Source organism: Triticum dicoccoides, chromosome 2A, assembly GCF_002162155.2.
Source record: "Triticum dicoccoides isolate Atlit2015 ecotype Zavitan chromosome 2A, WEW_v2.0, whole genome shotgun sequence".
Lineage (NCBI taxonomy): Eukaryota > Viridiplantae > Streptophyta > Magnoliopsida > Poales > Poaceae > Triticum > Triticum dicoccoides.
The window spans coordinates 6279038-6294509 of record NC_041382.1 but is presented as its reverse complement, the minus strand read 5'-3'; the positions used below and the strand labels follow the sequence as shown (position 1 = coordinate 6294509).

Below are 15472 nucleotides of genomic sequence, written 5' to 3'. Positions count from 1 at the left end.
GTTTTTTTTTCTCCATTTCGTACATGTGTTTGAGTTGGCCATTTCTTAGCAGGAGTTGTTTGTTCGAATGGCTATAAGCACGTGGTCAAAATATTGAGGTCATGAGTCTAATCCTTTGACTCAACGGTTCTTCTGGATTTTTATTCGTTTCTTACAAGCACACGTCATTTTAGTAACTGCCAATGATCTGACCCAGACACGAATTATTGTGCATCCCACATGCCATTTGACGATACAAGAGAATATATTGCTTAGGTATAATTAAAAGAAATTTTGGCACATGCCAATAAAAGAGGATATGCTGGTTTGGCTCTGATTAAAAAAATATAGGCAAGTAAGCGCTAAGATAATTAAAGAGAATAAACCCCGATAAAGTAGGGACCACCTGTTTATGTGTTGATTATGGCAATGAAATGAGATTAATTGAGTTAGTAATCTATCCGGTTACGTCATCGTAGGAAAGTGGTCGAAGCAACTATGCCCCGAAGATCACTGTGTGGCCACAAAATGAGGAGGCAACCATAACCTAGACACGGAGGCAAACCAAGAAAAAAACACACGAGTTGAGTGGTAGCCACCACACCGACCAACTCCAGCACTATCAAGATCTCGCGGGCCAAATATGACCCGCGAGAACACCGCAACTCCTCGCTCTGTCACCCAACCGTTGCGGAGACCGTTTTGATGGACACATCAATTAGCTCTTCCGATGCTTCTCGCAGAAAAAAATCTCTTGTTACAACGCACAGACATATGTGCTAGTATAGACAAAACTATGTAGACACAAGGACGAGAGGCGGCCGGCACATCACACATCGGTGCGGGAACACACAAAGCAGGCAACGATCAACAAACCTGCACGAATATTATAAAACCCGATAGTGTTATGGAAGACTTATTAGATGTGACGTCGTTAAATTCCATCTAGGCGTGAACTAGCAAATCCGTTAGTTAGTCATAACGATAAGTATATTACTACATCCGTCCCGGTGTATAAGTCATTCGCGTAGTTCTAGGTCGATAATTTAACTATCTAAATATGTATTATATGTGACAAAAAATATATATTTAGAAACTACATCCGCGTGGAAATCTAGTGGTATACTTTTCATGACATATAACACATATTTAATTCTTCAAATCGATGACCTAGAACTAACGGATAGATTTATACACCCGGACGGAGGTAGTACATTTTTTTAGAGGAAAGTCGTTCAGCAAACACCCCCTTGAGTCAATCAAATGTTGTGCGTGTGAAAGTCAATCAAATGTTATAAAAAGTTTGATTTTGGAGGAGGTTTGAGGCGTGGGTACGCGACGGTGACACGTCACGTGGCCACCGTCCGTCCGCCTGCAGGTGGGCCCCCCTCCTCCACGTCCTTCCAGAAACATCCACACCACTCGCCACTGCCCACCCCACTCCACTCCACCCCACCCGTGATACACGCGCGCGCGAGAGCGAGACCCATCGCCACAGCACTCGCTCCGGACCGCAATCCCGTCGCCGAATCTCACGCGCCGTCGACGTCAATGGCGTCCACGCCCTCCGCCGCCGTCCACTGCGCCGCGAGGACATTCTCCCCCTCCGCGCCGCCCCGCGGGCCGGCGAAATCTGCCTCCTTTGTCAGCGTTCCGGGGGGGCGGCGCCGGGTGGTGGCCGCGGCGCTGGGGGACATGGACATGCGCCCGGCCATCGACGAGAACCCCGAGGGCGTGCTGTCCGGCGAGTGGCCCGGCAACTTCTCCCTCGCCAGCTACGACGACCTCTGCCAGTACCTCGAGTCCCAGATCGTCTCCACCGACAAGGTCCGTCCGTCGCTCGCTCGCCTTCTTGCCAGATGCGTTCTTTTCACCTTTTTTTTTGGCTGGATCTGATGGGTTTCTGGCGGTTCCGTCGCGACTGCATCGAGAATTGAATCTGGTTCGGTTGGTCTGCTGCAGATGAGCCCCACGGCGAAGCTCGGGGAGGTGATGTCGCGCCCGGTGGAGGTGGCCACGCCGGACCAGAAGCTGGCCGAGATCGACGCCCTCTTCGCCACCCAGTCCGGCCTGCCCGTCGTCGACGGCGAGGGCAGGTGCATCGGGGTCGTCTCCAAGAAGGACAAGGCCAGGGCCTCCAATGGGGTGAGTCTGTGCTCTTCAACCAATTGTATCTCGAACCATCATTTGTTAGAATATATGTCTAATCTGACAGAAGGCATGGATTGGGAATTGTTCCTGTCTTGTTTGATTTGTCTGAACATGGATTTATGTCAAAGTCAAATTCAGTTGTATGCTCCACCCACTGTTAGATTTACAGTACCACTAGCTGCACTTTCAGTTCATACTGAATGCTGAAGCACAAAATATAATCAAATTTAGGCAAACAATAACATGTTGAGGTCCCCTGAGGTTGGTACCTGAATATTCAGGGATTGGACTAGATGGCATGAACTTCAAAGAATAACCTCGAATGCACAGAACATTTGGGGGCGGAAAGAAAATGGTGCCTGCTGAAGCACAAATTGTATAACTAAAAGAATTTAACCATTAACATGTTCAAGTCCTGTAAGGTGGTACCACAACATTTAGGGGTTGAATTAGATGGTGTGAAAAAACATCTACCCTGAATTTTGCATCGAACATGCTGAATATTACTGATGTCCATTGGGCAGCAGTTACCTATATATGAACCAGCCTGCAAGTGAGGAATAACAAAAGTTTAACCCCATAGAAAATTTTGTCTCGATTGTTTTTACAGGTTAAGAAAATAAATATCAGTTAACTAGTAAAATATCGAGATGCAAATTGAGTATGTATGAACTGATCTTCGACAGTTAGTTTTTAACACATTATTGTATTCCAGGACCTATTTAATTGTAGTCTAAATCATCACTAAACGGTGACATGTGTGTTAGAAACATCCCTAAATAAAGGCCGCTGCTTCTAAGACTCTCGCCTTACTTCTAATAATCTTTGGTTTGGCTTTGATATGACCTCATGTGCACTAAACTATACTAGAGAATAATGTGAGATTTTTTTTGTAAGTTTCTGAGATTCAGTCTATAAGCATTTTTGGTGACGTTGATCCATCCTTGCCTGTTCTTATGATGCAGTTGGACTCAACCATTGGAGAAGTCATGTCCTCTCCTGCTGTAACTCTGACTCTAGAGAAGACTGTCTTGGGTAACTTTTGCTTCCCTCTACACTACAGCCCTACAGCTCTACAACATAATAGCTACTGTAATAAAGAAATGTAATGTATTTTCAGTAAGATGTGCTAATGTGTTTTTTTTTTAAACTTGTTTCATGAGCAGAAGCTGCTGCACTAATGCTCAAGCACAAAGTTCACAGGATACCAGTTGTGAATGAACAACAGCAAGTGATCGGTAAGAGTTGGCAAATCCCTTTGATTGCCATTTCTGAAAAATAATAATTAGATGCAGCAATTTACTTAATATGGTTACCATAAATGCCACTCGATGCAGTGTAGTTTAAAAAGAAAAGTTTGCCGCTATGTAGAACCATTGGTTTTAGCTGTTTGCATTTGGATAGTAGGGTAAAGATGTCGGGTACCTGCTGGTTAGATGGTAACTGAGTGATGCTCTTATGAAATAATGCATTTTAGTTTTCTTTCTACCTTATCAAGACTCGTATTTCTTGGACATTCTACTACCAGTATAATCTACATTCCCAGTTATCTCCACTGAAAACAAGCCGAAAGCAGCCACACATTTCTCAGTTTTAGTCTTCAAGCTTTTCACTGTAACTGTAGGCACCGTTTCTCAGTTCCCCGGAACCTAGTTTGAGCAACCAATGCATCAAACCGCAATGACTACAGAAGACTGTTCACGCAACTGCATACACATTTACTTACCTAATGAGAACAAGAAGCATTGTCTTCACTAAACTGCAGAGAACCCTTCCATTATAACTGCTGGATAAAACATTATTGTTCTTCCTAGCGTGAACAAGAACACCGCACACATACATGACCATTTATTTCCGACAAGCAGGTATCGTAACGCGGACGGACGTCTTCCAGGCCTTGGAGGCCAGCAAGGCGTAAGAAGATCCTGCATCCTCCATCCCCACTGTACATTTCGACGGCAGCAGCGTATTTAGCCTACGGTAATGCTGCTCATGTACAGTAATAATCCTAGCGGTGTGGTATGTTGTACATGTGGGGGCCTTCCTCTACCGGGTCCTCGGCGTGTTCTTCGTGTTTCTATATGAGCTGTGTCCTGTGTTTCTGGATCTGTGTGACCTTGAATAGTTGTTGTGACATGGGTGCTTGCTCTCTTTTGCGATGAGTTGTCTTTGCCATCTCTCTTCATGTAGCAGGCGCTGATGTACATTTGAACTTTGATTTTTTTTAGCATGTATATGATTTTGTTTGAGAAAATATGGGGAGGTTGTCCATGTGGAAACAATATATTTTTCTGCCTCAGTCATACAATATCCATGTGCTTTGTCAGAAATTTTAGGTTTAAATTCGAGCTTGAGAACCAGAAAAGACATAGTAGTACGAAATTACGATAGTATCAAATCGAGCTTGAGATTTAAATACAGCTTTATTTGTTGCAGCTCACCAGAGTGTATCTACTCACTGAGCCGTTCCAGCTGGGCTCACGGGTTGGGCCTTGCCTCCCTCCTGGGCCGTTCCAGCTGGGCTGGGCCTTCAGTACCACGGGATGACCTGGTGGATCCCGTAACAAAAAGATGTGTGGGGCCTTTCGGCCGGACTCGGGCTGGCAAATCTGTTGTTGGGCTTTGACAAGCCCGGCCTGAAACCAGGCCTGGCCTGATGAATGCCAGGTTTAGTGGGGAGGGGGAGAAAGTGAGAACAACTAGTTGAAGAGCGCTCTTTCTGGAGCCTCTCAGCGATCACTTGCGGGTGGGCCGGCTCTCCCTTTGAATTTTATTTTTATTTTTATTTTTTCACACATGTTTTTGGGTTTTAAACGGTTTTGTTCTGAATTTTTTGTCCTTTTGATTTTCCACTGGTCTTCCTTAGCTTTTGGATCAAACAAAAATTTTGAAAAGATTTTTTTAGAAAACATGTTTTTTCGCGAGAGGCACGGCTTTTGCTTTTACGAGAGGCACAAACCATGCCTCTGGGAAAACGAAAAAAAATTGTATTTCCTTTTTTCTTCCTTCCACGAGCGACACGGCCGTGCCTCTCAGAAAAATAAAAAACATGTTTTTTAACTTCTTCTTCCGCGAGAGAAATGGTTTTGCTTCCGCGAAAGCCACGGTTGTGTTTTCGTGAGAGGCATGGCCGTGCCTCTCAGAAATGAAAAAAAACATGTTTCTGTTTTTTTCTTTCGTAAGAGGCACGATTATGCTTTTCGCGAGTGGCATGACCTCTTGGAAATGGAAAAAGAATGCGTTTTTTGTTTGTTTTTCACGAGAGGCATGGTTTTGCTCCTGCGAGAGGCACAGTCAACAGTCATGCTCTTGTGGAAAGGAAAAAAAATTAGGCTCCCGGTTTGATTTTTTTGTAAAAAAAATTTCGTTAAAATCTATCAACACGGGATCTAGTTTTGAAGATCTCGACGTGAGGAGTTCAACGGTAAAAACAGTTCAAGATTTGGATGCATGGTTAAAAGATAAAATGTTTTGAATAAACATATCTATAAAAAAGGAAAAATTCTCAGGTTGTGACAAATGATGCACATGCAGCGCGTCTCTTGTCACAACCTAAGTGCTGGAATCTTGTCTATCATGTGGAGGAGAACAATGAAGTTCCTACTAGGAGCAAGAGACAGAGGACTGCAAAGTCCTTTGGTGATGATTGTCTTGTGTATCTCATAGATAACACTCTCAGTTCTATTTCAGGGGCCTATGCATCTGAAGATGCTCATTACTGGAAGGAAGCAGTTCGTAGTGAGATGGAGTTCATCTTGACGAATGAAACTTGAGAGATAACTGATCGTCCTTATGGGTGCAAACCTATAGAATGCAAATGGGTATTCAAGAAGAAACTTAGACCTGATGGTACTATTGAAAAGTACAAGGGCTCGTGGCTAAGGGTTATACCCAAAAGGAAGGTGAAGACTTTTTTGATACTTACTCACATGTGGCTCGACTGACCATTATTCGAGTTCTACTTTCACTAGCTGCCTCACATGGTCTTTTCGTTCATCAAATGGATGTTAAGACTGCTTTCCTAAATGAAGAGTTGGACGAGGAAATCTATATGGAACAACTAGATGGGTTTGTACTAGATGGTCAGGAAGGAAAAGTGTGTAAGTTGCTGAAGTCTTTGTATGGACTCAAGCAAGCACCTAAACAGTGGCATGAGAAGTTTGAAAGAACTTTATCAGCTGCAGGCTTTGTTGTAAATAGTCCTAGCCATCTCAGGCCCGGCCCTGTCGGCCCACCCAGGCCCGACCCTAAAATTCAGGGCCTAGGCTCGATGGGCTTGACCATGGGCCGGGCTTGGGCCTGAGTTTTGAGCCCACTAGCAGGGCCTAGGCAGGCTTGGGCTTAGCATATCGACATTTTAAGGAAGAGGCCCAGCCCACGACCCTAAGCCCTAAGGGCTTTTCAGGGCTTTTTACCAGATGGGCCAGGCTTGGGCTTGAAAAGTAGGGCCTGGGCCTCAGTTTTCTGCCATGGACTTTTTTAGGCCCGGCCCATGGCCAGATATAGTTGTAAACGAAGCTGACAAATGTGTGTACTATCGTCATGGTGGGGGCGAAGGAGTTATTCTTTGCTTATATGTTGATGACATACTGATTTTCAGAACAAATATGGATGTTATTAAGGAGGTCAAGGATTTCCTATCTCGTTGTTTTGAGATGAAGAATTTAGGAGTAGCTAATGTCATTCTGAACATCAAGTTGTTGAGAGACGGTGATGGTGAGATTACATTGCTTCAATCTCACTATGTGGAAAAGATCTTGAGTCGTTTTGGCTATAGTGACTGCAAGCCCTCTCCAACACCATATGATGTGAGTGTGTTACTTCGAAAGAATCGAAGAATTGCTAGAGATCAATTGAAATATTCTCAGATTATTGGCTCGCTTGTGTACTTAGCCAGTACTACAAGACCTAACATCTCTTTTGCTGTTAGCAAACTGAGTCGGTTTGTCTCAAAACCAGGAGATGTGCATTGGAAAGCTCTAGAGAGAGTTTTGCGTTATTTGAAAGGCACTGCGAATTATGAAATTCACTACATCGGGCACCCAAAGGTGCTTGAAGGGTATAATGACTCAAACTGGATCTCAGATGCTGATGAGATAAGGGCCACGAGCGGTTATGTATTCACTCATGGAGGTGGCGTTGTTTCTTAGAAGTCTTGCAAGCAGGCCATCTTAACGAGGTCAACAATGAAAGCAGAACTCACAACACTAGATACAGCTACGGTCGAAGCAGATTGGCTTCGCCGGCTCTTGAATGACTTGCCGATTGTTGAGAAACCTGTACCGGGTATCGATATGAACTGCGACAATCAAAATGTGATCACGAAAATGAGCAGCTCAAAGGATAACATGAAGTCATCAAGACACGTTCAGAGAAGGTTAAAGTCTGTCAGGAAAATGAGAAACTCCGGAGTTATTGCATTGGATTATATCCAAACTTCTAAAAAACTGGTAGATCCTTTTAATAAGAGTTTATCACGTAATGTGATAGATAATGCGTCGAGGGAGATGGGTATGAGACCCACAATATGAGTTGTTCACAGTGGTAACATATTCTTTGTGATTGAAGATCCCGTGAATTAGATGTGGAAGATAAGATGTTGATCAACTGAGAGGAGAGTATCCTTACTATTAAAAATACCACTCCATGACAATGCAATACTCTCCTAATCTACATGGCAGGTTGATGTATATCTTAATGTGTTTTAAGTGACTCATTTAAGCAGACATGTTGTCCTGCAGAATATCTTTTGAAGAACACCTATATATGAGTCTGATTGTCAAACGTCACAATCTATGAGAGTAGGGTTCTCTCAAGTAAACTCATGAAAGGTCACGGAGTATGACGCATAAGCTCCACCCGCGGGGAAGACCCACGGTAGCCTAGTATCGGTCAAGGCTTTATGTGAAGGTAGATTCGCAGAAAATTTGCAGTTCAAGGCCCAGTCTATTGTTTAAGTTGCTTACTAGTGTAGCATAGAGTTCTAGGTGAAAGTTCAACTTAACAGTCTTCACTGCAGTACCGGTATATAAAACGGTGTTTTGGAACCAAAGGCAAATTATGTGTGTCTCTGGGATCTGGTGGGGGATTCCTGGAATTTTGTCTATTTTGGGCCTAGCCCAATAGTAGTTTCAGAAATTCCTAATAAATCCTAGAGGCCCACGCAGCCCATTCGTGCAAGGCAAGAGGTGGAACTAAAGTTTAGTCTCACATTGCTAGTTTAGAGGGAGTTGGACCTTTTTATAAGGGAGGTTCTTTCCCCACTTGTATGAGCATGAGAACAAGAGGGACATCCACGCGCGCTTCTCCTCCTCCGCCTGCCTCGCCACGCCACGCCACGCCTCGCCACGACGCGACGCGACGCGACGAGTCTGTTCGCTTCGTCTCCCTCTGTTGCTTCACCTCCCGTCGCAGCCTGTTCGCCCTGTTCGCCTTCTTCTCCTGTGTCTATTTAAGAGAGGTCGCACCTTTTGAGTCCTGTACGGAAGAAGGGAGATAAGGTTTTTGGGGAGCGCTTCGCGCGACTGCGCTTCTGCTGCTGCTGTCCCGTACGTGTTCTTCCTCTTTCTATTAGAGGTCCTGTTACAGTTCCTTGTTCTAGTGTTTGCCCTAAATATATTAGACTCTACTAGTAAACATGCCCGTGCGTTGCAACGGGTGAAAAAATATCACGTAATAGACATTTCTTATCTGAGACATTATCTGCTGTTTTGATATGATTTTGATTCTGAATCACCGATTGTTATTGCGGTACTGCTGACGCACACCACCATGACCACGGTCGGGCAGGAGCAGGATGGTGCCGCCCGACAGCGAGAAGGCTATGTCTAAAAATTAAGTCTATTTAAAAAAGCCGATGTATATCACCATCAAGTGTGGAGCGGATGAGATACAAATTAAGCCCCTACATACACGTGTTTTGATAAGGACAAAAAATGAGAAATGTCACATCTGTGTCGTGACAAGTGGCAACATTCCTCTTCTTTTTTGCCTCTCCTTTTATCAACATGTGGATCACAGATCCATCCGCTTTGTTCTGCTGAGACATGCCGTTGGGGAGTTAGGTGAAGGTCTACACCACCGCCGCCATGGCTGGGTTTCCGATGTTCCATATAAATTTAAAAGGAAAATACAAAATGCTGTAGTTGAAGCAAATTATGTCTATAGTAATACGAAACTCGAATAACCATTGTTGATGTTAACATTAAGGCCAATTCAATATCAACAAAGTGAATCTAGATCAAAGCAAGCGGGAGCAAATATAATACTCCCTCCGTCCCAAAATTCTTGTCTTACATTTGTCTAAATACGAATGTATCGAGTCACTTCTTAGTATTAGATACATCCATACCAAGACAAATCTAAGACAAGAATTTTGGGATGGAGGGAGTACCAAAATTGAACCAGCCAGTCAGGTGTAATCAAGTAATTCATGTCATAAGAGTTTGCAATGGAGGAAGCAAGTTACGATTATGCATGTTTTACCCCCAGCACGCACTATCCTGCAGGGCTAAACGCGACCAACACGTGTTCTGGTCAGCCCCACCACTGAAACGACATATTTTGTTTTCTTTCCATTCCCTTAACTTATCTCCTGGACTCTTCTAGCTGCCTCAGTTCGACCTCCATGAAGCGTTTCCCACAAAGTGAGACCGTGAGATGCCAGTCCGCCATCCGAGGCCATCGTCGTCGCTGGCGGCAAGTAGGGATCCTTTGCGGTTAGCACGGCCCGCGTCTGGCGCGTCCAAGCCCGGGCCTAAGTTGTGGCAGCTGCTCCCATGCCTATGTTCCCCTCTGTTCGAGCTCAGAGATGATTCACTGGTGAGATGCGGTCTGCCGTCTGAGGTCGTTGTTGTGGCCGGCGGCAAGGCGAGAGCTATTGCGGATAGCACCGCTTACGTCGGGGCGCCAAAGCCCGATCCTAAGTTGTGGCAGCTGCTCCATGTCGCTGTTCCCCGCCGAACAGCGTCGCGTGCTGCTCCATGCCGCCGTTCCCCGCCGAACAGCATCGCGTGCGGGGGCGGTCAGTTGGTACCCCAAGATACAGCACAAGCTCGTGCAAACTCACTTGAAGTTTGGAGCTCGATGCAAGCTCAAAGGGAGAGGTGAGTGCTACCCCCATATACTACTTCATGTACGTGTAATTTTCCTTTCCTGTAGCTCAAAGTAATGGAAACAGAGTGCACATATGCGTGTACTCTAGTTTGATGTGCAGCTTCACCTTTCCATTCTTAGTTTCCAATCTGGAAAACTAAATCATGAAGGAATAACCAGCAACTAATTTGTATTCATATATATCTTTATTTGAGCATAAAACTGTTGCTCGACTTCTGAAAAATCCATATACCATGTCAATGTTACTACACCACACCCTGAACCATGAGTATATATAAGCAAAAAAAATCTAAAGAAATATGAGTTACACGTTCAGTTGTCATCACTAAATAAAATTATTGGCATGAAGGATATGTCAAAGTCCGAGGATCACAACGAATGAAGCTATTGGTATCCTTCAAACCATGACATGTTACAATCTCTGATGAAAATAATTATACACTACCTTGACACATCTTCAATGAAAAAAATCAAGTAATAAAAGCGTGCAAGAATATTAAAGTACATATGTGCCAAAAGTTCTAAATTTATGTCTTATCAACATATATTATTCATGAACTGAGAATCACAAATGACTGCAAGCACAATTAAGTAGCAAAAGGTGCTTATTTAGGCTTCAAAGTTAAAGCCAGAAAGAAGTAACCTGTCAATGTCTGTTATGAACTGAGGGCACCAATCAAATCTGATTCTATTCTAACCTAAATACTACATGAGTACACATAGTAAAGAAATTCTAAAGCCGCTTGACTTGAAGTAGCCTCTGCAAGCTTGTCACTGTGGATTGCACACAGAAAATGCCATGCTCTACTTGTCCAGTAATTAACCATCTGCTTGACAAGACAAAAGGATCTGATAATTGTATTAGGTTAGTATTACTATAGCACAAATTGAATCAAATGGTCCCTAGTGCTGCAAATCCAAACTACACTGGTTAATTGTAGCCTATGATTAATTGATAGATTGATCGATAAAGCAATTCAATTACAGTCCGTGAGTGGTCTAAGGGAATTGTGGTAGCCTGTTAGTTGGGCCTTGGAACTGTTCTCCTCAGAGCTGAGTTGCGCCCCCATGGCGGCGAATAGGCCTTCCACACGCTTGCACACCACACTGCCATCCAACAACAAGTGATGCAGTAGATGCATGTGAGATCTGCACACGCACACGCGTCTGATGGGTCCAGTGCCAAAGACGTTCTAATCTGCCAGCTAATCTACAACGAAATTCTAGAATCAACCAAGAATTCTACCCTGCGCTCGAATCTGTTGTTAACCAAAAGATGTCTACCTAATATACTAATCCCAAATCCAAAGGATTTTTTAACAAATAAGAGGTATACTTAATGCAACACCAGGAAGAATGATATTGTTGCACCTTGAGGGCATGCTTCATGGAAATCAATTTCTACATCAGCAAGGGACAAACGCATTGAACGACATCACTTTGATATAGAATAATGAAGAGCGAACATGAGACAACTAAACAATAAAACACGAACTTATGTTTATTTGGCATGCAAGAATTGAAGCATACATGATAAAGATGAAAAATCAGTAAAGATGTATCTATAGAACCTCTGAGCAGCAATACATATACTTTACACCGCTGATGTTCTATAGCTAGGATCTCCAGTTTAACCAAATATCACTACCAAAGAAATGGAAATAAATAGTTCACAACCTTGAGCTCAGTAAAAAAAATCCTAGAGCATGAATGCGCAATCGTCCTCTGAAGGAGAGCCGCAATGACTTGCAATATTTTTTCCCTTTTAGTTTCCATAAGAGCTTATTCAATTTTTTATCCAAATTGATCTGCCTAAATAGTCAAGCTGATACTTAGAAGGCACAAAGTTGAAAGACAGTTGCAGAACCTACCATTGCATTTGACTAAGAAATTCACAGAATTTTAAGATGAGACAGAAACAACAACGTTATATAACCAAGGAGCACCTTTCAAATCATGCATCGTGTAGTTCTTAATGGAAACAAAACTGTATATAATAACTTCAGTTATCTATCTTCAGGATGAAAATCATGGGAAAGAAGTGAACCAGAATCAATAAGTTCAGTGAGAATCTGCTACTCATGATCGCTGTCAATATACATGTGAACACTTCTGTAGATTTCTTCAAGGTCAATCATTTTCTTTAAGACAAGCTCTTTCATTTTGCTACTTTCGAATGCTTCAGTCTCTTGACCTCAACCTCTACCTAAACAACGGGGGCAAGGAATTTCACATGACAATTAGTATAATTTAAAGAAATTAGCTTGATGAAAATACAAAGAAAATAATTAAATAAATAGACAATCAAGAATCAACTGTAACCTTCTTAATAAGGTCATGTGAAAGGCATCCTTGAGGCATCACTGTATTTTGTGAGACTGAAATCAAAGAAGTAACATGATCAAAGCATTTCTGTTCATCTAATGGTGTGTCCGTTAGACTCCATAACTCAATGAGTGTGCCTCCAAGATCTTGTAGCTGCAATAGATAATGCAAATTTCAACAGTGTGGATCTTTGATACAAAGAAATATGGAACAATATTTAGCAGAAGTTGAAAGGTAAGCATGCTAAAGTGCACAGGTCAGTAAACCATACACTGGTCAGGAATAAAACTGAATTAGGATGGCAAACATGTCATGTATAGTGTATGCAAATCATAATGGAATGGCATAAACCAAATAAATCAAACTACAAAAGGTTTAGAAACATTCATGATATGCTTTGCTAAGCTGAATCGCATTATAAAAAGTCTCAAATTCGATGACTGACTTATTGGAGGTCAAATAGTAAAACAATATACGCCAAGGTGAAAGCATTGAAGTAAGATAGATGCATGCTCCTGCTTTTATTAAATGTACAGGTACATTGAATCATAAGAGTTAAAGAGTGACAAGCAAGACAGCATATTCGACAGTTCAGAAAAATAGATCATGATATGATTTGCTAAGCTGAATCATATTATCAGGCAACTACTCAAACACAATGATAGGCCCATACTGGAGGTCAACAATAAAACATATAGACTAAGGTGAATACGTTAAAGATACACACAGACCCATACTTTTGTTAAATGACTAACATGAACAGCAAACACCAGGACCTTCGGGAGCCTCTGTTTCTTTTCTTGATTTAGTGCATGAACTTTTCCTGCAAGCCTATCAAGTGTGCTATCACTTACACTCATGGATTTGATTCTTTCCAATTCAACAAAGCTGGGATGAACTTCATATAATGTCTTCTTAAGATCAAGAGACATCATGTTGCACATTTCATTAATACACTTGATCTGACCATCAATCTTTTGAAGTATGAGATTCTGAAAACACATCAGGAGAAACAATTTAAGCGTTAGAGTTGAAAGATTAAGGAAATGATAGGCTTATACCAGGTGCCTAACCTTTTCTGTCTGGAGCTCATCACTGTCCCTTTCTCCCTCACCTCCCTATCTCCTTTCTGCCCAGGAGCCGCCATGGATTTCTGTCCAGGGGCCGCCATGGAGCCGAGCGGGAAGCGCGCTCCGGCCTTCCTCCGCGTCACCGGCGATCCCCCTCCCCCTCCCAAAAATCGCCACGTACGGATCCGGGCCCTGCAAGCTCCGTCCGCTGCCTTTCTGCATCGAACGCGAGCCCTCCCGGGCGGCGCATAGTGAGAGCTTGGGAGCATGGAGGAGAGGGGGATCTGAGGCTTAACGGTGGTTCCTGGTGCTGTGCTCACCGGTGCCGACCAGCGGGCGTCGCGGCACCGGATCGAGCATCGCCGGGGTCGGTCGCCTCCTGGCGGCTGGGATAGAGAGGTAAGGGAGAGCCCGCCACGGGGCTGGCTGGAGGTGGCCGCGGCGGCGCGAGGCGGGGCGGGCCGACGCGCGGCGGCGGCGGGGTCGCCGACGCGCGGCGGCGGCGTGGGGCAGGAGGTGGCGGCAGGCTAGGCTCGAGATGGGATCGAGGAGGCTGGGCTATTTTTTTTCTTTTCTCTCCTCCATACCGGTTCGGGCTGACTTATGCCGAGGACTGCGGGTTAATTTTTATAAACCAAGGGGCTTTTATGCAAAATCGCGCGCGACGATGTACGACAGAAACCCAATTCTCTTTACTATTAGGTAAAGATTTCATATACTCCTTCACGCGCGCGTGAAGGAGTATGCAACTTGCTATACTGTCTGCTCTAGATGTGTTTAGTCACGGTTCATATATAAAGATATTGTTTACCTTCTCTTATATAAATTGCATGACTTATTTTATCACTGTCATACTAGTCATGCTTTATCTAGTATTTCTGTTAATAAAATCATTCGGTAAATTGCTCATATTTCCAACACTAAGAAGGCAAGAGTGATCTTTGCAAGAAATACTTCTCAATTAGTGATTTCGATAAAAGATGCATTCGTGGTGGGTTTGTGGGATTAGCGACCTGTTCTTTTCTTCACGGATGATGCGTGGATGGTTCGATGGTTTTAACAGGTCGTGGACGTGCCTGTTTGATTGAGAATCGACGACGAATCACGGTCGAACCATTACGAAGACGAGGAGTTGTGGGACGAATGTGAGCATGGTTGGGATCTACTACTTGAGAATATAATTTGAACAAGACGACTGATCATGAAAAGTACAATTGGTACGTCATGCGCAATTCCCAGTTTTTCTTCAAACAATCCAAGTATATGGTCATATTGCTAAAAATATGAATTCTATTCCGCGCATTGAGCAGCCCACTTTGCTGGTAAATAAGTTAAATAAAAGTACATTTTGTTTATTAAGCCGTGCGGACAAGAAACGTAGCGAAACCAGCTGGATACAAATTGAAATCGGACACGCGCGCAAAACAATACTCCCTCCATTTCACGATGTGGTGTTTTCTCTATCCACGTGTTTCAACTTTGACCGTAAATTTAACTACCAAGGCCGATTGCGGCGGGAGCAAAAATTATATCAGTGAATTCGTATTTGAAAGAAGTTTTCAATTATATAATTTTTTTCTCCCGCAGCAGTTGGTCTCGTTAGTTAAATTTATGATCAAAGTTAGATCTCGGAAAGCGCAATCGCACTATATTTTAGAATAAAGGGAGTAGCAAGGAACCAACACTGACAACGGCGAGGAACGCATGCATGCCATTGGGGAATCGATGAGCTAGAGCTGATCAGCCTCACGGCTGTCTGCCGAGGCTGACGGTCACCTGCGCGCTGAGGACGCCGGCGGTCATGTCCACCTCCGCCTCGACCGCGAAGGTCC

General features: G+C 43.6%; 2 protein-coding genes and 1 long non-coding RNA gene across 3 annotated transcripts; 2 read left to right on the top strand and 1 right to left on the bottom strand.

Annotated features, from left to right (window-relative positions):
- The first annotated feature begins 1437 nt into the window (after positions 1 to 1437).
- LOC119352704 (CBS domain-containing protein CBSX1, chloroplastic-like) lies at positions 1438 to 4426 on the top strand. Its single transcript, XM_037619278.1, has 5 exons — positions 1438 to 1806; positions 1942 to 2124; positions 3096 to 3165; positions 3297 to 3368; positions 3996 to 4426. Exons 1-5 carry the CDS (start codon positions 1531 to 1533, stop codon positions 4046 to 4048), a joined length of 654 nt encoding a protein of 217 aa, XP_037475175.1. The 5' UTR covers positions 1438 to 1530; the 3' UTR covers positions 4049 to 4426.
- A 5335-nt stretch (positions 4427 to 9761) lies between these two features.
- On the top strand, positions 9762 to 14273 carry LOC119352702. The gene is made up of 2 exons (XM_037619277.1): positions 9762 to 10235; positions 13708 to 14273. The coding sequence occupies exons 1-2, from the start codon at positions 9790 to 9792 to the stop codon at positions 14033 to 14035; spliced, it is 774 nt and encodes a 257-aa protein (XP_037475174.1). The 5' UTR covers positions 9762 to 9789; the 3' UTR covers positions 14036 to 14273.
- Positions 10768 to 13821, bottom strand: LOC119352703. The gene is made up of 4 exons (XR_005170214.1): positions 13644 to 13821; positions 13425 to 13562; positions 12568 to 12723; positions 10768 to 12451 (listed from the first exon to the last, which is right to left on the bottom strand). It is a non-coding gene; the product is annotated as an uncharacterized LOC119352703 (long non-coding RNA).
- Positions 14274 to 15472: the final 1199 nt, after the last annotated feature.